General features: G+C 42.5%; 1 protein-coding gene across 39 annotated transcripts in view; it reads right to left on the reverse strand.

The window, feature by feature from the left end:
- Window positions 1-22,540, reverse strand: part of CLASP1 (cytoplasmic linker associated protein 1) — a 246,530-nt gene that overhangs the window by 24,665 nt on the left and 199,325 nt on the right. For 19 of the 39 annotated variants that reach the window (XM_033111608.1, XM_033111612.1, XM_033111605.1 and 16 more), the window contains 8 exons: window positions 20,410-20,553; window positions 19,758-19,864; window positions 15,799-15,915; window positions 11,106-11,256; window positions 8,295-8,357; window positions 5,853-6,099; window positions 3,123-3,313; window positions 1,278-1,406 (listed from right to left, as the gene is read on the reverse strand). In XM_033111608.1, the coding sequence (XP_032967499.1) occupies window positions 1,278-1,406; window positions 3,123-3,313; window positions 5,853-6,099; window positions 8,295-8,357; window positions 11,106-11,256; window positions 15,799-15,915; window positions 19,758-19,864; window positions 20,410-20,553 (1,149 nt within the window). The remainder of the gene's footprint in view (window positions 1-1,277; window positions 1,407-3,122; window positions 3,314-5,852; window positions 6,100-8,294; window positions 8,358-11,105; window positions 11,257-15,798; window positions 15,916-19,757; window positions 19,865-20,409; window positions 20,554-22,540) is intronic. The other 20 variants (XM_033111629.1, XM_033111625.1, XM_033111627.1 and 17 more) reach the window with 3 other exon arrangements.

Raw genomic sequence — 22,540 nt, forward strand, 5'->3', positions numbered from 1 at the left:
GATTTCGGAAGTGTAAGTTATTGGTTTAAAAACACATCTGTCACTTATGTACCTGTGTCGTGCTAGACTGCTAGGTGGGAGATGCCTAGACAGAGCCTGAGAACCCCACCCTTGCTGAGCCTGCAATCGTGGTGGGGATTTGAGGTCAAACTGGTAGTGAGTGACCAGTGTGCTCAGTAGTCACACAACTGCTAACTAGAGACAAACCACAATTTAGGGTCTGATTCTTCTTGTAGATATGAGTAAGAATTGCTCTAATCAATTGTCTTCATCCATGAGTGTCTCTCGAGAGTCCCATGTGACCCAAGGACTGCACTGAGCGACTGCTTCTGCCTGTCACGGCGGGGTCAATCCATCGCCTGTCATGTACGTTTGCGCAAGTTCTAAACATATGGTTCCGTCTCCCACAGCGGCTTTCGTTAGAAGGGGGTTACTGAAATCACTTTCACTTGGGACATCGCCACACACCTCCCACTCTGTAGGCCTGTAGCTATTCGAGGGGCTGGAACAATTCAGTCAGCAACTGAACGACGAGTCACTGAGTGCCCAATGTCTGCAGTATGTGTACCTGGCCCAGGAATGCACCCTTCCTGCTCTCCGACGGGCTTCTGGGGGGCCAGGAGCTACAGGTACGACGTGCTAGCATGGGGAATGTGAGGAGCTGACAGAGAGGCACGGCACAGCCAGAGAGGAGTGCGAAGAGGAAGGGGGCAGAAGACCAGCACAGGGTGGCACGTCCTGTCGTCATTGGTTGTCTCATTTAATCGTCACAAGAAGTTTTGTGATAATATCCATCCCTAATTTACACACAAGGAAACTGAGGCTCAGACAGTGAAACAAGTTCTCCAAGGTTCTGGAGGAAGGAAGCGGCGGTTCTAGGACTTGTCTGGGACTAGCTCTAGGATATCTGTGTCTTCAAACCAATCTTGATCGCCCACCTGGCTGCCAGATGCTGAATGCCACAAGGAAATGAGAGATGCCTCCTTCTGACCAAAGCCAGGGAACTCTGACATGCGTAATCCCTCAGGGACAGGCCAAGTCCACTGTCCACATGGAAAGGGAGTTGGAACCTACTGAGTGGCATGGACCCCTGAACTGCACTGCCCGCCACTCAGCCGCCGGGAGAGCACGGAGGTTTTCAACTGTGCTACGTACGGCAGGGCAGAGTCCAAAGGAAGGGTCTCTTTTCTAAGCCATGTACTGACTGGCACTCCCCTCCCCCCACCTAACTGTGCCCCAGGCCCATCTGCGCACCCTGGGCTTCAGGCCTGGCTCACCTCCTTGTGGCAATCTTTGTGGGCTTCCAGAGTCTTCATGATCGTCAGCTCGGCGTAGTTTTTAAATCTTGCGGGCTGGTTTCTCAGAATTTCCCGTAAAACTCTCAATGCCAGTGCTCGGATGGAATGCTGGAGTGCAGAAGGAAAGGAAGACATCAGCACACAATGCACAGTGCTTTGCTATATGGACGCGACGGCGGGATGCGAGGAGACCAGCACCCACTGCTGGGTTTCCCTGGCATCTTCCCTAGCAGCAGCCTGGACACTGATCTCCCTGCTTACCTGACCGAGGCTCCCTACACAGCCAGCTCTAGGAGGCAGGGCTGGCCTACAGTGACATTCCCAGGATCTAGCACCTAACAGGGACCTCAGGAAGGTTTCCTGAAGGAGCCAAATGAGGACCAAAGGAGAACAATACATCTAAGCTCATTATCAATCTCCTGGAGATTTCCAGATTTCCTGAGGCTTAGATATGCAAATTACCCATTTGTAAAATGTACAAAAGGACAGTAAAGAGTATCTAAACATTTCCACAGGACCTGTAAGACTGTGAACTCTCTAAGGACAGCTGAAGACCTGTCATTCATTATTCCCCACCTGTGTGATGAGGTCGTGGGGGAGGGGAATTTGTACAGGCCTCGGGTTGCCTGCAGACCTTGAGGCCCCAGTCATGCGTCTGGAGGAAAGCCATTCCAAACAGACTCCTAAGCTCAATAAAAGAGAATGGAGTTTACACCAAACACAGCCAAAAAGTACATCCTGATTCTTTGTCACTCACCTGTACAATTCACATACTAACAACCCATCTAGCTGCCCTCTACGTGACATCACTTTATCTCCCGACCACAAAGCCCAACCAAGCAGAAGCGCTTCGGGAGCCAATACTTTAAGGAAAGTTAATACAGATCTTTTATCATCATTCTCCTATGCTTACTCACCCTATACCAAACCATTAACCCTAAGCATCAGAAAGCAGCCAAAGTCATCATGACATTCACCAGCCTCTGCTCACCCGTCTTCCACTCAGTTACCACCCCCGTGACCCTGGGCATGACCTTGACACCATGGGCTGTGTGCAACTTCTGCCTGGTTCCTGCCCTTGCAGCTCCTCAACACATTTACTTGACTTTTGTTTCTGCTAGCTCACAGAAAGCCCAGTGCAGAACGCTGGGTTTTTACTTGTAGAGTTCATTTCAGGCGATTCCCGTATTCATTCATTTCTGTGTGTGAGAACAGAAGGCTGTGACTAGATTCCACCCCCTCTTCTACTAGGCGCCCTATGTAGATTATAGCAAATGCCTAGTTTGTCACGTTCAAATGTCACCGTGTGAAGAGGGCTTCTTGTTTTAAAACCAATAGAAGAAAATCGACCATGATAATCATCCGCGGTTCCTGAACCTGTCGCTTGACCACTTAGGATTACTGGGACTGTGCACACATGTGGGGTGAACCGAGACAGAATTTCATGGAACGCAGCATTCAGTAGGGATTTAAAAAAAAGTCAACTTCTCTGTTTCTCAATTACACATGAACCACAAAGAACACTCACAAGGGAAAAAGCTCATTGTGAAAAACTACATTTTATGCTAAAAAAGTTTTAAGAAAGTGTGTGTTACAGTGACCTGACGCAGGAACAAGTTTCCCTCAAAGCCAATTACAGAAAAAAAGCTTGTATATAAGCGAGGACGGAGCCTGTGTCTGGCAAAAACATTACCCTACGAACTAACTGGTGCTGGGAAAATACTGCAAACATGTTTTGATGTAAACAGTAAGCACAGTGCAGAAAGGTGCGCGGAAGCCCAACCACCCACGGACGGGGAAACACCGCACACGGGGCCTCCTCACATCTTTGTCTCCGAGGGTCTCCAGCAGCAAGAGCAGGATGGTCTTGAAGTGCTCCTCCCAGACGCCCAGGCTGTCCTCCCGCGTGATCTTGAGCAGCTCCAGCAGGGCACCTTTCCGCTCCTCCACCCGCTCGTTGTGGTTGGACAGCTCTTTCAGGAGGTCCGCCACCAAGTCAGAATGGTCAATGGGCACTTGGGAGACACGCGAGACAGAAGTTACTAACGTGTGAGAGAACCCCTGGTTCCAGGGGCCTCGCAGGGACACGCTGCCATCCCAGAGGCACCCTGACGGCTCCCATCCCATCACACCGTCATCCCACCCCGCCCCACCCCCACTCTTCACACCCTCGGCAGCTCAGCTCACAATTAAAACAGGTGGGAGAACAGGTGTCAAGAGCCAATAGATTCAACGCCTCTACCCTGCCTCGCCACCTTTTCTCCCCTTCCAGGTCAGACAGAGGAGAACCTGCTATTTCACTCACCAATTTCAGACAGAGGAGAACCCCTCCAAAACCCCTCCGCAACTCTCTTCTTGACCAAACTCTGTTTCCCCTGCAGCAGGCCTAGGGCAGGTCCTGCCAGTGGTAGTCTCAGCAGTACCAAGTCCACTCCAGTACATTTTCCTCAAGACCCTCACCACTGTCACATCTGACTCACTAACATCCATCCCCTTCTCGAATGTCCAGAGGTTAGGAAGTGGCACAGCAAACGAACGCCAATTGAGGTGTTTAGACTATTCATGGACTAATTCACAGACTGTAAAACTTGCCAAGGTCTCTTAGCATAATTACTTGCAGGGACCCAAACCATGGTTTATATGGTAGAAAAGCACATCCTTTCTCTTTCCATGTGCTTTTGAGACCTCAACTCTGAATTCACTTTAAATAGAAAGGATGAAAAAAAAAACAAATCAGACAAATCATCAGGAACTATTTAAGTTTGTATGTGCATATTTCTTTAGCTTCTAAGACAGGGAAACAAACACATCTGGAAGTCTGAAATGTTAAAGAATTCTTATCATTTTCCCCCTGCTATCCATCCCATCCTTTTCTTTAAGCTTTTAATTCTACGGTTGCTGAATAAATAATAACCAACATCCTAATCTCTATTCTATCTTCAACAAGAGCAACAAATGGATAGGTTCAATGATGGACCAATTCTATGAGCAATGAAAGGAAATAAATAGTCCAATACTCCTAGAAAGTGCAAGTCATGCTAAACACTGTACCATCACCTACTGCCCAGTACACAGACGCGTGGGTATACACTGAGCTGCTACCCACCAGCAATTGGCAATTAATAGCCAGGGGATTATGCTTTCGACCCCTGAAACAATTTCTGCTGTGACAACGGGAGGACTTCTCTTCTGTCTCAGGATTCTTTCACTGTCTGACCCACCCAGAAGAGTGCAGTTTTCTTTCTTTTATGCCCCCGGAAGCTGGCACGCGCCTCCAGCGGGGCCCTCCCCTCTCACTAGTGCAACCTGATGAGTCTGTTCCCCGACAGGCCTTGAGCTGAGGTCAGGGACTGTGTCTCTTCTACTCCATGTCCCCGGTAAGCCATATGCTTCCTCACACACAGTAGGCACTCAGCGAATGTGAACTGTTTAGAGTTCTAATTTAACTCTTCATTCAAAATTGAAAAACAAAACAACAGCAGGCTTGGAAACAAAACAGATGTGTATGTATGTGTGTGTATATATATATATGTGTGTGTATATATAAATATATATATATATATATACACACACATATATATATATACACATATAATTTTAAAAAAATGACTACTAAGCTGAAATAAATCAAAACATGTAAACATGACACTAAGGTGAAAAAACAACTAATTAAGTGCCAGATAAAAATACCATCATACTAATACCTATTTACTCACTTGTTACTCAATAATGGACACTGGCCTTAACACAGAGTCAGAAAAAAAGCCAGACTAGTTCTGTTCCATACTGATTATGTTATATTTGGGGCAAGTGACTTAACCTTTCTGAACTTCAGTTTCTCAACCTGTGAAACGGCAGTAACCCCCTGTATCTCAATCAGACAATACACGTGAAACAGCCGTGCGGCAGCCATCCCGTAGTGATGCCTCTGCCTGGTGTATGTCAGATCCCCTCTCTCCCAACTACAGGACGGAAGTCAAATAGAGCAGCTCTAGGAAGACCTGGTTAAAACACTGATGTGAGAAGTAATAAGAAAGAAAAAGAAAAAGGGAAAACAAAGCGCTCGTGTGAGAGAAGCGGGAAGCCTTCCAGGGGTGCTTCTCACTTCCGCAGCTCAGGACTGGGAGGGACCGTCAGAGGCCATTACAAATGCTGGGACCGCTCGCGCCTTTGCTCCCCACCTCGTTAAACCCCCACTCCCCTTGTCCTTCTGATTTCCACGCAGGCCAGGTTCCTCAGTGAAGCCTTCCCTGATGGGTATAGCTAGCCTTCCGTTGCACAGTTGTCAGAGCAGGTGATTTTAGGTAATCTGCTGACCGCTTATTTCTTGACTGCTTCCAGGACTAGACTATAAGCTTCTAGAGGGCAGGAACTGTGCATACTTTTGTTCATTACTGTGCCTTCCATTCCTAAGCACACAGTAGTAGCTCTATAAGCAGCAGTTGAACAAATGGCTAATAACCAGGACAGACCCAACATTTCCAGTATGCCCAGAGCTGGTCTGACGAGAGGGGAAACCCATGGAAGGGGACAATCAAGCACAGAGAGACAAACCATCTCGTAGCTGTTCCATGTCATCGTCAAACACGGCCTCCTTCAGGGCCGTCTTGTCGTAGGTGTTGATGGTGTCCGAGTAGGGATACAGATTGTAGTCTCGCACGCGGGGCCCTGGGAAGGCCCGCGGAGGCTGCGTGTTGAGGAGGGAGGTCTTGTTGTCCAGAGCCGTCCTGCCTCCTTCCACCACATCACTGCCCCCCCGGCCCTCAGAGGCAGGGGAGGCGACTCCGCCATCCCGGGACACCTGCAGCACAACACACCACCAGTTCCTTTTCAGGACTTTCAACACATTTTCTCTTTAAATTTTAAGAAGTATTAGGAGAGCCAGAGATTTCTCACGTGAAATCTGGCCACTAACAAAAGGGCAGTTATTAGAATTCCTTTTTTGTTTTGTTTTTCTTTATTGCACCTCATGTTTTTTAAAGATTTTTATTAAAATATAGCTAACATACAATAATATTATATTAGTTTCAGGTGTACACAATAGTTATCCAATATTTATACACCTACTCCACCATCTTGGCTGGAAATCTCATTAGAATTGCAATTTGTAAATATCTAATTTATAAATTACCTTAAAGGGAACTATGTTTCCATCTATTCATTCATTAATTTGCACATAAAGTCTGTTTTACTTTGTTTTCAGTGATTAACGCATTTTTGAGACTGCTAGCATGAAATTCTTTAGAGTCCCTTGAGAACAAAGACTGCATACCTCACAGGCCCAGTTCCTCAGGAATCTAATGTGCCAACACTGCATCTATCACTTTTCTTACAAATACTGAGGGTTTCCTTGCTGAGGCCCTGATAGAACACCAACGCTCCCCCAGTTACCACAAGATCTAAAGCGGTTGAACCATCCAAGAATTCTTGTATCTATTCCCACCATGTGGAGAGCCAAACAATGGCTAATAGTCTCTAACAATTGAGAACTCAGTTTCCGCTAGGCAGATCATTCTTCTTTGGATGTTTCTGACTCTCAGAGTGGGTCTTTATGCTGGGTCAAAGAACAGGTCTGTATTGTTTTCTGAAAAAGATTTTTTTCTAATACATTCTGAGCCTTATCGTCAACAAATTAAACCCCTGGTCCTCTGGCCCTTGTGTCATGTTGCTGACTGCCTTTACTCTCAGGGGTCCTTTTCTCTGAGCCACAAAGGCCTGTGTGGTGCACTTTGCAAGGTGGCACTATAACAAGAGTAAGTGTGGGCTCACGCTGGGAACAGAGCCAAACTGTCATTCTCCTCATCCCAGACATGTGACTACGGAACAGCAAGTAAAAACATTTCCAGGCCGCCAGACTGCACTGAGTCCTATGGCAATTTCTTTACTTGTGCTGCTGACAAGATACATCTCTCATTTTTGTGCTTACACATTTTTTAAAATTATGGTGAAATATACATGTATCATTTTAATCACTTAATTCCTAAGTGTACAATTCAGTGACATTAAGTCCATTATTCACAATGTTGTATAACCATTATGACTATCCTGTATTTTAGGCAAAACTTTTTCATCTTTCCCAACTAAAACTCTGTACCTATTAAATAATGACTCCCTGCCCCCGCTAGCCCTGGTAATCTCTATTCCACTTTCTGTCTCTGTGAACGTGATTACTTTAGGTGCCTCATGTGAGTGGAAGCATACAGTATTTGTCTTTCTGTGTCTGGCTTCTTTCACTTGGCATAATATTTTCAAGTTCCATTCACACTGTAACATGTGTCAGCATTACATTCCTTTTTATGACTGAGTAATATTCCACTGCATGTACATATCAAGTTTTTTTTTTAATCCATTCATCTGCTGATGGACACTGGGTTGCTTCCACCTTCTGGCTAGTGTGACTAATACTCCTGTGAACACTAGCACAGAACTATGTGTTCAAGTCCCTTCTTTCAGTTTTTTTTTTTTTAAATATGTACCTAGTGGAATTGTTGGAATGCATTTGGTTAAACAACCACCCCAAAAGACTGTACACTAACATAATTATTGAGATAAAAAGACATATACAGTGGTACCTCGGTTTTCGAAGGTAATCTGTTCCGGAAGACCGTTTGAGTTCTGAAACGTTCGAAAACCGAGGCACGGTTTCCCCATAGAAAGTAATGCAAAATGGATTAATCCATTCCAGACCTTTAAAATCAACCCCTAAAACTGCAAATTTAGCATGAATTTTACTATCTAATGATACCATAGATCCAGAAAATTTACGGCGTTTGTAAACCGAAACATTCCCCAATGGAGACGTTCGAAAACCGAGGTACTACTGTATATCGGAGGTGCCAAAAAAATATATACACACGACTTGTACTCATCTTGTGTTATCAATATATATTGAGTATTACAATTTTAATAGGTTTTTCCTTTCTTAAAATGTATAGACTTTTTTTTGGCACCTTCTATATATAATACGTGCATAGATACAAACAAAATAAGACTTAACTGGGGTTTTCTCTTGGAAGATAATTCATAGATGATTTTAATTTTTTTCTCTTTGTAACTCTTCTAAAAGTAAAACATATTAGCATTATAATGAAAAAATTTCAAGGGAGAGTTCCAAAAACTAAAGACATTTTTTAAAAAGCCTAACTATCCTAATTCTAATCACTTTTAACAAAAAAAGAAAAAAAAAAACCTTACTTTTTTGACTTTGTATATTACCCTGGTCTTTGTCATCTGAAGATTTCATAAAGTGGGAATCACAGTGCACATACTATCACGTGTTTTGCTTTCCTTATAGCATAAGCATGTCCCACGTAAATAAAGTTTTTATAACAGTTTAATCACACCACTATTTCTATTTTTGTTTTAATACGATTTACTCAACTCTTCTCCTTCTACTGATTTTTTAATGTTTTTGGTTTTTGCCATTATAGATAATGCTAAAATAAATTACTTGTGTAAATAATATCTTTCTGTCCTTTGGCTGAGTTTGTTACTTAGCATAGATTGCTAAAAGTTAGATTATTAAAGGATATGAAACTTAAAATCATTTTTACTAAATATAATTTTGCAAAATTATATTTACACTTGTTCTACTAAGCTGTAGAACAACTGTATTAATTTCCCATACTGCCAATATTATACTAGTATAATATTCTACTTGAAACAAAGCAGAATAATTTAGAAGTAAAATATAGGTCCTCTTGTATTTCTGTAATTGCTCCTAAGGACGGATTTTCTCCCACATTTAATGTTTTTGTCTCTGCTTTTGTGAACCATCTTCCCACTGGATCTGACATTCATCCTTCTGGACTTCTGTCTTCTGATTAGACTGGGTCTACTTGTTAAGCTTAAGAAGAGATAATACTGGCTCCTGAGTCTCACATTTAACGAAGTTTTGTTATCTACCTCAGCTTCTTAGCTAGAAATGTGGTAATCAGTGGCCAAGATGTTGAGGTTTAAAACTCCTCAACTCTTCAGTTTTCACTTCCCCTCTTATGTTTCTTCCACCTCTCAGGTCCACATCCTCTAGCGAAACAGCCTCATCTCTGAATGTTTGAACTTCTCAATTCCCTCCACCAGTCTCCAAATCTTCTCCCTCTTCCATGTCCTAAAGGACCTGCGCCACCAATCATCCACTTCTCTCACTTGTAGAGTCAACCATTTGCTCTCAACGGGCCCCACTGGCACTCAAACAGGTCAGGCCTCTCCCATGTGAAAAGCCCCTGAATGACCCCTCACCTCTCCCGTTTGTCACCCAAGTCACTCTTCAACCCCCTGTACTGTTTTCCACTTTCAATTCTGCTCTGAACAATGCTCACAAAATCCAATGGACTCCTGGAAGAAACTCAATTTGTAGATGGTGGACTGTGACCATGTGTAAAATTTATTTAAGAACACAAAAGTCCAAATGGTGGGCTCATTCTAAAAGAAAAGGTCTTGGCTCTATAGCAAAACATTAGCGAATAAATTTGTGATTTACATATTTTAGGTTAACACAGAATTTTAATGTAGACAGTAATAATTAAAAAAAACCCAGCGGAGCCGTGTCACTCCACAGCTGCCCTGCCATGGTCATGACCGTATGCAGCACGATCCCCTGGGATGACACTCCTTCCTGAAAGTGTCATAACTTCTATGGCACCACACCCATGTCATCTTTAAGAGCTTTTCTTCCAAATATGTTTCTTCTTCTTCCTAGTGTTGATGCTCCTTCAGATTTCGTCTTTACCCTTTACCTGGTGGATTTCACTCACTTTGCTTTAGTCACCATCATCTAGTCAAAGCTTCTCAAATCTCTATCTCTAGCCGAAATCGCCGGCCTACACTCCAGACTGGTACATCCAAAGGCCTAATGGTTTGCTTGGATATCCCACAGGTTCTGCAAGTCACATACATTCAAAACTGTTCCAAAAGGATTAACATGCACTTTTTTCTGGATTTTCTTTCCTCCTTCTATGATATTTTCTCATTGAATTACACTAGCACCTATTCAACAGTCCTAGTCAGACACTTACGACTCTTCTATTTCTGCTTATTCCCCACCCAACCCAACTTTCTTGGACTAATTCTCCATCCGAGTGACAGCAATCTTTCTAAAATGTTAAGCGTGACCATGTCACTTCCCTGGTTAAAAATCCTTCAGACTCTCCCGTGTCCCCTGGGGAAAGTGAAAGACCTGGGCTGGCAATGTTCCTGGTGCAAGCCCTGCGTGAGCCCCTCTCTGCAGCCTCTTCTCCAAACCACCCCAAACACGCCCACTCTCTCCACGTCAGCACTCCCTGGTGGGAAATCACGCCAACCCTGCCCACTCCCACCTCTGCACCTTCTCACAGGTGACCCCCTCCCCACTACGACCTTTCTACTTAACCTTCACGCTTCAGCTCCAAGGGTGCAATTAGCCCTGCGCAGCTCCTTCCTGAGCACCGAGCCGGGCCTGCAGGTCTCAGTGCTGAGCCGCGAATGCTCCCACCGCACCACCGTCTCCCGCCTATCTGCCCGCTCTGCATGAGACCAGAGCTCCCACACAGCCCTGCTGGTGTCCGGCTCAGGCTCACTACTTTATCACATCACAGGAACAAAAATATGTCCAGGAAAAATGAAAAGCAAGCTGAGAAAAAAAGGGACTTAACATTCTTCACAAAGATAGCAACGGTCACTCAAAATTGCCTTGGGCCTCTGAAAATAACACTTTCTACTACAGGGTAAAAATAATGCTGAAGCTCAGAAATCACAGTGGTCAGGCTTCAGAAGAATCAGTAACAATCACTTAATTGACAGACAGTTCTCTGTTAGCCTGGGGATACTTACAATGTCACAGTCCTTTTTGCCATCTCGTTTAATTGGCTCATTTAGATCCTCTTGGCTTCGAAAACTAAACTTTTCAATGGCTTCTGTAACTCCACGCAAAGAACTATAGATTTCTTCAGAGTTCAGGTTCTCTGTATCATAGTCCAGCATGCTGAAGATCAAAAATATTTTCTTTCTTAAATTGAGGCATATGCATACAATTGAGAGATGGGCATAAATTGCTTCCAATAATTTACAAAGTTAAGATATAATTAGAGTTTTGTTTCTTCAGGTGACTTGGAATGAAAACGAGACATCTTTTATTAGAGCCCCACCACTGGACAATTATACCTCTTCTTTGTCAAATTTAGTCCCAAACACATGACATCAGCACTCATAAGAACCAGTGGGAAACAATAACCACGAGAATGCAAGAACTCAAGAGTGACAACTGGTGACTGAATGCGCGAGGCAATGAAAGTGGAAAAATAATTTCGTATCTTGAAGATGGAAAAAAGAAGTTTGGTTGTTACTGGTCTCAAATGTACAAACTTAAATTAAGAGGAATGGGCACTTCAAAATAAACCTACTGTTACAAACAAATTTCAGAGGAGCAAAGCAAACAACTTCAGCCGACTGAAGTTATGCTCACCAGTTATCAGAAACTTGTAAGTAACATCCTATGTTAAAAAACTAAAAAACCAACCCTACAACTCAAAGTCAGATCTGCCTCACCAATGGGATAATGAGACTGTGACTCTCATGACATCTAACCTGAAGCTTGCTGGAAATATCAAACTCTTCTAAATGCCTATATTTTGAGTTTTATAATAAAAGCAGATCTGATAAAGATGAGATCTTATGAAGATATAAAGGCACTTCAAAAAGCAAGAAATACTTGTCCTTTACAGAAAAGTGATGTCAGCTGCTGTCCTGTTAGACATGTAGCATAGCAAAATATGAAGCGAAGCAAAGATCTTAAATAGCTTTTTGGTGTAATGCGCTATATCAACAAGTGGCCTTTAGATGTCTGGAAGATGCACTGAAACAGACAAAAGATCCTAAAAACAAAACCATCAACTGTCTCCCGCTAAGAATATCAAAGAAAAAAGCACGGATGGATGTACAAGTATCAAGAAAGCAAAATAGGAAGAAACAGTCTATCAGGGGCAAGTCAGAGCTACAAGTTCGTTTAGATGCCACGTGTTCCAAGAAAGTATTCAAGAAGAGTTCCGAGGAGTTGGTCTAGTTTCACTTGCAGACAGTCTTGAGCCATACTGAGGATCCTGAGCCACTCAGAGAATCCTTGACTGGGTGTTTAAGTAAGCATTCACCATTACTGAGGACTAAAGAGAAGCAAGCTTTCTGTTCTTCGGAGAAATAACTGAAACTAAGCACCCACTGGCAGGAGCCCGTCCTAAGGACCACAAATCAGTCCTGTACACTCTCACAAGAGGTTATATCGCCTATCACTTACGAATGACATTTACTAAGCCACCTCCTCCACCTTTTGTTTTTTTAAAGGTTTGTTTTTTTAAAGAAGTTGGGCAGATGAGCAAGGCAACATTTGGATAATTCTCACTTGGAGTAGCCAGGCTAGCTTGAGGCCCCAACGATGCAAGTGTTTCCTAAGGCTCGTTAGGTTCGGCCAGAGCACAAGAACTGAACTCACTCTTAAAGATGGAAGCTATTTGCCTAAAATTGCAAAATAGAACCCATTTTTTCTTTTCTGATGAAAGAAAATACACACCCCAATTGTACTTGGACAGGTCACAGAAATATATGCCAACTCAAAGATTGGCTCTGGCATCAAACAAAAAGGAATGTGAACTTGAACATGTCTACAGTTAAAATTCCAGGTATATACCGACAAAAGGTAGAATTAAAAAAATTGAACGGAATTCAAGATTTCAACCGCTTCTAAGTTCACAAGGTTATCTGTCTATGAGGCAACATCCCTTTAATGTGAAGGAGCATGACTGAAAAGCACACGGCTCCCTGCCCCCCACGCCCCCTTTCTAGAACACCACAATACCAGCTTATGTGTGAACAAAAGCATTTATACATCTGGCCAGTACACTATTTTTTAATATATAAAGACTGAGTATGACTCAAACAAAAAATATGTATACAAGATGTAAAAAGATGCCTTAAAATGCTTTGAATCACAACGACCAAAAATAATAGCACAGCCCATGCAAAAGAAAAACAAAAACAAAAACCAAAGAACGACAGGATGGACAAGAGGAAGTCTGGCAGAACGTTCAGCTTTTTAAGGGATGTCACAATATTATTTTCCATGTGTCGCTTCAGATGATGTTAGCTTTCACATAATTCATCTCATTTTTCTTAACCTGAACTTTCTTAAAATAGTTCAATTCAGTTCACATAACTTTAGCATTACAGTAGCCTCTTTTGAAAATAAGAAAACAAAGGATTCTGCCAGTTAACGCTCCTCCTTCTTGCTTTCAATTAATAAACCAACTCAGACTTCCAGTGTAGGAGCACACGTGCATCACCAGGTACAATGTGTGGTGACGCTTTCGTTAGACTCACTAGCTTGAGGCTGGAAGTAGCTCCTTGGTATGAAGCTAAAACTGTGAGCTCCAGGTGGGAGACCACTGTTCTCCTCCAACAGGAAACAGCGCTATTACTTTCTTTGCTATTTTATGCTTTGGCTTGATTTGTCTTTCTTCAAATCAACACCTTTGTGCCCTCATTTCATAGAGAAAAAAGAATTCACATGAACACACTCATCAGGGAATCGTAGACACTGTGGTCTGGACAAGCCATACAATGAGAGAGCAGCAGGAGAAATGCAGAGCTTTCCCTAGAAGACACCCCAGTGTGTCACATGCCCCCATGCTCAGAGATGCTCAGAGATGACCCCAGGACATAAACCTTTAGCTTAAAGGCCAGGCCCTGGCCACCTGTAAACACTGTGATTAGATTCAACTCCAGAAAGGTTTCCTTAGGATTCTTTAGATTAGGAAGAGCTGCTCAATCCATCAGTAATCTGACCTGAGGTCAGGCCATCAGGCCATGTCGCTCAGTGCTGATGCCGAATAAAACTCTGGACTGCCCCATTGTAAAGGCTCCACACTGGGGGGGCGGAGGCGGGCGTGCATAAGGTCAGGTCTCCAAGGAAAGAGGCACTGGAGACAGAAGTTGGCCTTCTGAGATTTTCTCCTTTGTCATTTTGTGGGGAAAAGATACTAGGGTATGGAAACAGGGTAATTGTTCCATGTTATGAAATCACCAGGGTTTTGGCATAGAGCGAAGAGACAGAGATTTCCTTGTAGTTTTGTGGCACCAATCGGTTTCCTAAATGTAGGGGTTTCTGGTCACCTCTCCCTCCCGCTGACAGTTAACACAAGTTCTACGTATTTATTCAGCAGTAGCAACACTATTGTGCACATATGCACAGATGATTCTGGCAGTCTGATGGCTTAGGTGAGAAGACTGGCTCAAGGAGAAGCTTGGTGCACACTGGGGCACACAACTCAGTCTACAGAGACAGTCGGCAAACTGCTCTTACAGTTGGAGGCCGGGAACCTTTAAAAACAACAAAAAAGAAAGTGCAGCGACATCACTGAGGACAGCATGGACGTCTCACTGTCTGTGTGTCCTTGCCCTAACCTTGTGTATCTAGAAACAGTCATTATAGGATTCTCTGTATGCTTTAGAAGTTACTTTAGAGCTGTAAGAGTTTCAAAAGAAAGATGTTGGTAAAACATTTAGCTGACGTGTTTACTATGTACAGCTTTGCTATGTTGAGGATACAAAGTAGGAATGTAAATCTGTACAAGAGCTATCTGTGAAGCATTCAACAGTAAGACTTTTATTTTTACCCTTGTCCTATCACAGAGGGTACAGACCCATCTTACACAGCACAAAGACAGCCGGACTGCCTCTGCTTTGGTCATGTGATTACAGGCTTCTAGGGAAGGGATTCTCTGGTCTTTGGACCTTTATGAAAAGCACCTAAGAGACCCTCAAACAGGTATCTGTAGGAATACCCGGACCCTACTCCGTACCACAGATTTACGTCTGAAGGGAGCCCCACCCCCTCCCTTCCTCTAGACTCACTAACACTGTCACACGTGGGGCGTTGGTGGGGGCCTTGTAAGGGGGGCCATCAGGCTCCTGCCTAGAGGCAGGGCATCTTTACTGAGACGTAAACTGAACGCCCTTCTCGGGGCTTCCTTTCTGGGTCTGGGTCCTGAGTCTATCACCAGGTGACAGTACATGATGTAAGAATCCAGTCTGCACCATCACCAGCAGGACAGAGAGCTGCAGGTGCCGTTGGTAAGAGCAGGCGTCATGTGCTTCTTGGTGGGAAAGCCCTGCACGCCTAAGAAGAACACTAAGGGAACTGCTCACTGTTGCCTGCCCTGATTTCACAGCATTGCCTGAGCACCTTCTGGGGGCTGAGCACTGCCCTGGGCTGAAAGGCTTGCAACCGTAGATGTTCGTGAATTCGGTCAGTCGATGAAATGGTCATCTGTCCTCATGACATGGTAGGAACCGTACTCATGAGGTGCAACAAAGCTCACGCACCTGCTCACGCTTCTCACCAAGGCTCTCCTCCTGCTAGTCTAAGCCAAAGCAGGGACCACACTGGGGCAGCTGAGAGGCTTTCCAAAAGACCTGAGACGACTTTGGAAGTATAATATTGTGACACCTCAGACAAGTTTAACAGGTAGCTTGTTACCTGGGAGAGTAAGAGCGCCTGAGAGTCTTGTGAGAGGGAGCGGTGGGAATGGAGTTGGGCTGAGAAAAGGGAGGTGGGTGCTTCGATAGCCCATCGGCACTCCAACCCCATAACCGACTGCAGTGATCAGAAGAGGAAAATCAGAAAGAGAAACAAAAAAAGGCAAGGGGGGAGGGAGGAGGAAAAGGAGAGGAAGACGCTGTACTCTAAGTGTCTTAGACTCTCCTCTTTCCTTGACAGAGTTCTATCAAAATTAATACTTCCCCACAGAGAGAAAAAGAACAGATTTTGTTTTATAGTTTGGTCCTCGATAAGATCGCCTTATTCCTTTCCCTCTCAATCATGCATTTACATTTTTAAATCACATGCGATTCCGAGAGTAATTGTGAAGCAGGTGTGTGTGCGCACCTACATTGGGAAGGACACCATGAGCACTTACAAAAACATATGGATGGTCAGTGTCAGATAATGCCCAAAGAAGGAACTGTGGACCTTAATTCAAATGGGACCAAAGGGACGATGGTAGGAAGAATCAGAGAGTGTCCCATTCTGCCCAGAGCACCCACATACTCCCCGAGACTGCGATCCAATCAGATGGGAGTTCAGAGGCTGCCACAAGCGACGTGCCTCTGACAGAGTAACAGCACCACCAGAGGGCGAGGGCACCAACTCTCGGCTAGCCAGCCCAGAGACGGGGGAGCCAAAAATCTCATTCCTCTGCTCTTACCACCTAATTTGAAAATTAAAAGTCATCTGAGAACACAGATAGATATTCCTCTTCACTTCACAAATATACTGAGTGATCTGGCGTTGCAGAGGCCCTGACAGAGCATTCTAGCAACAATTTCAATTCAAAAGAAGCAGAGATACCGGGAAAGGGGTGAGCTGGGCTGGCTGGAAACGTGACCTGCGGCCACAGGGTGGTCTGGCAGCAGAGACAGCGCTCCTACAGAGTGGCAACGCCTGGTGCTGGCACTCACTGTACTGCTAAGGGCAGTAGGTACAAAGTTAGTCTCCACTTGTGGGCAGCCATGGTCCCATTTGGTAACGGAAATAAAGTGTCGCGATCAGAGGTCCCTGCAGTACAGAGGGGCCTCAGGACTGCCTGTGAGTCACACATGGAGCTGGGGGAGGGGGTAAGAGAGGAACAGGGGCGCCCACCTCAGGCTGGAGCTCCGCTAACAGGTAGAGAATAAGGCAGGTACATCCCCACCTCCCCGGGGCTCACAGGTAATCAATCCCCACTTTGATGCTATGGACACTAGTCCGGATCCCCTGATGGGATGAATGCAGACTCCACCTGCAGTTATGTTCCATTGCTAGGGTGACAGGTTATCCAGTTAGTGCCACTTTGCTCTACACGTTTGCCAAGCACGGGAGGAGGACCGGCCTGTACGGTTTTGTCTTACAGGGAATAAGCTGTCATTCTTCCCTCCCACAGAAACAATCATTAATGGAATGTTTCACAAAAGTTCAACCTGTTAGCTACAGCTTCTCTAATTCTACTGGGTTGATAAAAGTGACTTCCTTACTGGTGATTTGTTTTAAAAAAACTATCAAAAATTAGATTTTTTTTCATCATTTTAGAATACTTCCTTATTATCACCATGATCTGAGCACAGAATTTTTAGACAAAAAAAAAAAAATACTACTTCATTTTGATTCTCAAAATTAGATTAAAAATAAATAATTAACTTTTCTCTTTAAGAATGAAAAGCTATTATCACATGGTCAAGATGACTCAAAAGAATGGCAGGTCACAGAAAATAAATGTTTCAAGAGCACTGCTAGGGAAAATAGTGGACATTATAAATGGTACAACTCATCTATTGCCTCCTTAGAATGTGGTATAATTTAGTCCATTCTCCTATTTCGTGCAAGAGTTCATTGCTTTTATAATTTTCCTGGTAGAAAGTATGTAGCCTATTTGAATGCTTCCAGTGATATGAGGCAGTTTTTCCTACTTCTGGACAGTTTTAGTTGTGAGAAAAATCCTTTCTCTTATTGAATTCAAGTTGGTTAAGGACATCTGGCGTTATACACTAACCGAGGATACACTGTTTGAAAAAGAAGAAACTACGTAACTAAGTAAACCTCTATAGAAGAATTTTTTGACAGAAAAATATTTAGGCCACACCTGGACTTCTTAATATTGAAAATAAATCTCTCCATTTCTTCTACTGACCTGTAACTTTAAACAGTAAAAATTAAATCAGGTCAATTAAGAATGAATGGTGACCTGGAAAAATAAATTAAAATTTTTAATAATTGGGGATCCATGAGATTAATACCTACCCAATTCTTAGCTCTGATGAATTATGCTAGCAGCTCCCACCTATCTTTTATTTAGACTAACAGCACACATAATAAAAAAATACTTAACCTGAGTTTTACCTTTTGATTATTACCTAAAAAATGTACCACCCTAATAATGAAATAACTAAAAGATAAGAAGTATGAACTGTGTGTATTATGGAAGAACAGATTTCCCAATTAATGTTACAAAGTATCACTTCTAGGCAAAAGCAACAATTTACACAGAATAGAAGTTTTCCACAAAATCCTCCCCTACCAAGAAAGAGAACTCTGTGATTTATTTTACTGTCAACAATGGACCCTAGTTATTTAAGACAAACCATACAGTTTACATACAGATGTTTCCATTAAAAAAAATTGTTGGCTGAGCCTCAGACACACCCGGAGAACATCAGACATAATTTCATTAGTTTCTTGTGTCAACTGTCTGATTAGAAGAGACAGGGGAATCCTGACAATGCAGGGCACACCTGGAGACCTGACATCACACTTCATTCTACCTAAATGTAGTAAGGGCGGGGCTTTAGAGTGACTAAACCTAAGGCAATATAAACAGTAGGATATTATAAGTATACAAAATACTTTGTTTCACCAAGAGAAAAAAAATACAAATTTGATATATTCCAAAATATTTATATGATAACCTGTGTAATTGAAGAGAAATTCAATTCCATGGTAAAGACAGAGGAGTTTGTTAGACTTGATCATTTAAAAATTGAAATGTAAAGGCACTTACATTTTGATTATCTTCCTGCTAAAGAGGGAACCCTTAAAAGGAAAATGGCATACTTGCAGGATTTCCTTATAACTTTAAGATCTTGGTGACAGCAACCTGTTAGATACAGCCCCTTGATTCTTGCTGTCAGTGGTCCCAAAGATGTGGACTTCTTGGGGACAATACAGCATGTGTGACCCTACAGGTCCAGGCACTGGCTCCTTCCTGTGAAGTCTGGCCTATTGGGCCACTTCTCCGAGGGAGGCCACGGGGGGCTCCAGCACCCGCCACGGGGTCACAGAGGCCACAGTGCAGAGACCGCTGACGGCTCTGGCCATGTGGAGAAGTGGTAACTAAAGACCCTGAGACAAAGCATTTTTCTCTTTTTCAGTCACTTTCTCAGGCTCTGCAAGGCCACTGTTCACATGAGTCTGAGCCTTACTTCCTCCTCCAGAGCAGCATGTACTTCACACACGAGTCCATAATGACAAAACTATGCTTGGAATGGCCACTGGGGTGGAAAACCACCCCAGACTAGGCATGGATGGACTAGAAGGAATTTATCTAGATGACTAAATACCTTCTTCCGGTGCTCCTGTCACTTACAGAATAGGTGAGGAGTTTCTAAATGTTTCTATAGGAAACAGTACTAAATGTAACTGTTAGTTTTAAAATCTTTAAGGTACTAGAGACTGTTTAGAGTTAGAAGAATCTCAGAGGACATTCAGCACAAACTGCTCATTTCACTGCAGATGGTAACCGCTTTGACCAAGATTATACAGTTAAGATTTGGGTAAGGACTAGAACAGAACCCATGGTCTCCTGATACTCATACACTTTTTGGTACTAAGCTTGGTCTAAAAATATAAAAATAGGCTAGACAGATATTAGTACTTTAGTTTCTTTACTTCTGTTGAAATGCCATTACCTTGGAGACAGGCCCCCGTGGGAACAGTTGGTGGGTGAGGTCAGGGGGCTGGTCCTGCTGCTGGGGTGTCGGGAAGGAGTCCGGCCGATTGTATTGCTGGGAGAGCCCTGGGGTGAAAAGCAGAAGCACATCATTACTCCAGGGCTAAATACAGAACATGGTCCACTTGTCCCCTGGCCTTTTAACCCACACGTAAATAAATGGGCAGAAATGGCACAATCAGGGTGATTTGTTTTTCTGAATTGTTATGGTCAACTTTAAGTGCACATTAAACCAAAAATGGATAATTGTCATAGAGGCATTCCTGAGGTTGAATGACTGATGTCTATTGTGCTAGAGTAACAGACACAACGGAGCGCCTGCATCTCTACCATATGAAAAAGAGTAAGTAGCTTAACAAACACATCACTGACTATGTAAAAATTTAACTGACTGAACAATCTAACTTAACAAAAAGGCCGCATTTAAATATCAGGCTCATTCATTCCTGGAAATCTGGCAGGATTTCTCAAGCCTGGCCTGCATCCTTGAGAGGCCCACATCTATTGAAAGAGAACGATAAGCGCATCCTATTCCATCAGAGCGTCCTCTAGATGAGGGCAAGCAGAGGCCATGAGCGGCACAGCAGCACCAACCGTGGCCGAGCACTCACCACACTGGTGTTACTGGAATTCTTGAGGTGGTTATGCAGGAGTTTGGTGGCACCATCCTGGAATGTTTTTGGCAAGGCACCAAGTAACATGGTAAATTCAGGAGTGTTCAGTTCAAACAGAGAAATCAGCACAATTTGTGCTGCCTAGAAAAAGACGACTTAATTAATTCATGGAATGTACAATAGCATATCCTGGTCACAATGTTAATTAAAATTGCTTTTAAAAGAAAACATTTTTGTATGAGTAAAATAATTAGTAAGAGGACATCTTCACCACAAAAAAAACACCAAAAATAAAAAGCATCTGGAAAAAATTATATCATCAATTATAAATAATCTGGCTCGACCTGGAAAATAAGTCCTGGTTGCCTTTTAACGCCCTGGCCTTGGATTTCCACAGCACATTAATAATAAATGCCTGTAACATTTCCTGTGTCGTCTAGCACTGGGAATGAAGCAGGGGAATACATAAAGGAAGTGATCAAAAATTTTAAAGGCTTAAGACTGTTCGTTCTAGTAAGTTGGAACTGGACAGGGCTCCCAGTACATCCTGGAAAGAACAAGTTGCTAAACAAGCTACCACTAGGTTATCTTGAGAAACCACTTTTCCTCAACTCCATGCCCAGTGACTGAGAAATACTAGAAAAAGACCAAGTATAAATAAATATCTGAAAAATTCCTACTTTTATATCTATGAATTGAAGAGAGACAGTCTTTGGAAAGCAAAGCAGATTTACATGGTACAAATTAAAAACTCATTCTTCTGCCTTTTAGAAAACGTTCTGCTTTTCTTTATTAATTGAGACAACCTACTGCAGAACTGCTTGTAACACTACAGCGGCAAGGTGGGAAAAAGCAATTAGCTAAAGCAATAGTAGTCAAATGAGACTTGGAGTTCTCCAGCAAGTTAAGTGTTTTCTATGGAACTAGTGTAGTAGCTGGCATTCTGAGCTTAAAAACAATGACTGAGGAATTAGTTACAAGGGTTTTAATTTAGAAAAACTACGCCAAAAGAAAATTTTAGTAAATACTAACTGGCATTTCTTACAAATTTTTAGGAGTCAAAAGAAAGGAAAACACATTATGAAAATCTTTTGACTAAAAGCATACTTTTATTTTCACGAAGACTGCAATTGTTAGGATTGCAGTAATTACTGTGAGTATTTTTCTCATGATATACAATATTACAAAAAACCTATCACTGGGAAATTTTTGGAAATAAACATCACAAAATATTTCAATGCTTTTACAATGTGAAAATTTGTCCAGTTAATAAGACAAAATTACTATTATGCCCGGAGAAGGAAAAAAAATCCAAAGACCCAACTGTGTTTAACCAAAAATAAAATTATGAATTTTAAAGTATCAGTAGGATTTTTTACAGAATGATCAAAAATTAGTTTTTCAAGTGTCAAAAGCACTCATTACACACAGCATTGGGCAAAAGTATCTCACTTTTTCCTCTTGACCTCCAAATATAGTCATCAGTAACCTTTCCATCCAAATTAAATCACAACAGGCCAGTGCGCTTTAATGACAGGCAAAAATCATTATTATAATTGTACTAAAATATACATTTTTATATTCCATTATTGAAACATTTTTAATAAGTCATTATCTGGAGGAATTTACTTCACCACCAATTTAATATACTATTAACATGATTTAAATATTTGTATGAGAGAAAATTTGAAAATCATGCAAAGTAACCTGTGCATTTTAAAAAACATTTCATTAGATGTTAGAAAAATGCATGCAGAAAAAAACTACTTCAAAGAGAAAGAAAAAGCAGACTTGAGTTTTAGCAGGGGTAGGAAATCAATGTTGCCAATCTAGTAAGAAAATTTAGGCACTTATTTTGTTGTTGTTGTTATTGACTGAAAATGACATTTGAAAATTATAAAATGTATCATATTTTTGAATAGTATGTTTTTATTTGAAATGTGCCTCTGTCTTTACTTAAAAGATCGTATTTCTTCCCAGAGTGACATGATATCTAACACTACAAACTTATTTGAAGTTTCTCATGAAGCAAATTTTAAAATTAGTGGAATCTTTTAGGAACAGGAAGGCCGCAAGATGATAGGCCTAGAAACTGTGCTAATTCATGACTACCTAACATTAGTGATTT

This window comes from Rhinolophus ferrumequinum, chromosome 8, assembly GCF_004115265.2.
Source record: "Rhinolophus ferrumequinum isolate MPI-CBG mRhiFer1 chromosome 8, mRhiFer1_v1.p, whole genome shotgun sequence".
Classification (NCBI taxonomy): domain Eukaryota; kingdom Metazoa; phylum Chordata; class Mammalia; order Chiroptera; family Rhinolophidae; genus Rhinolophus; species Rhinolophus ferrumequinum.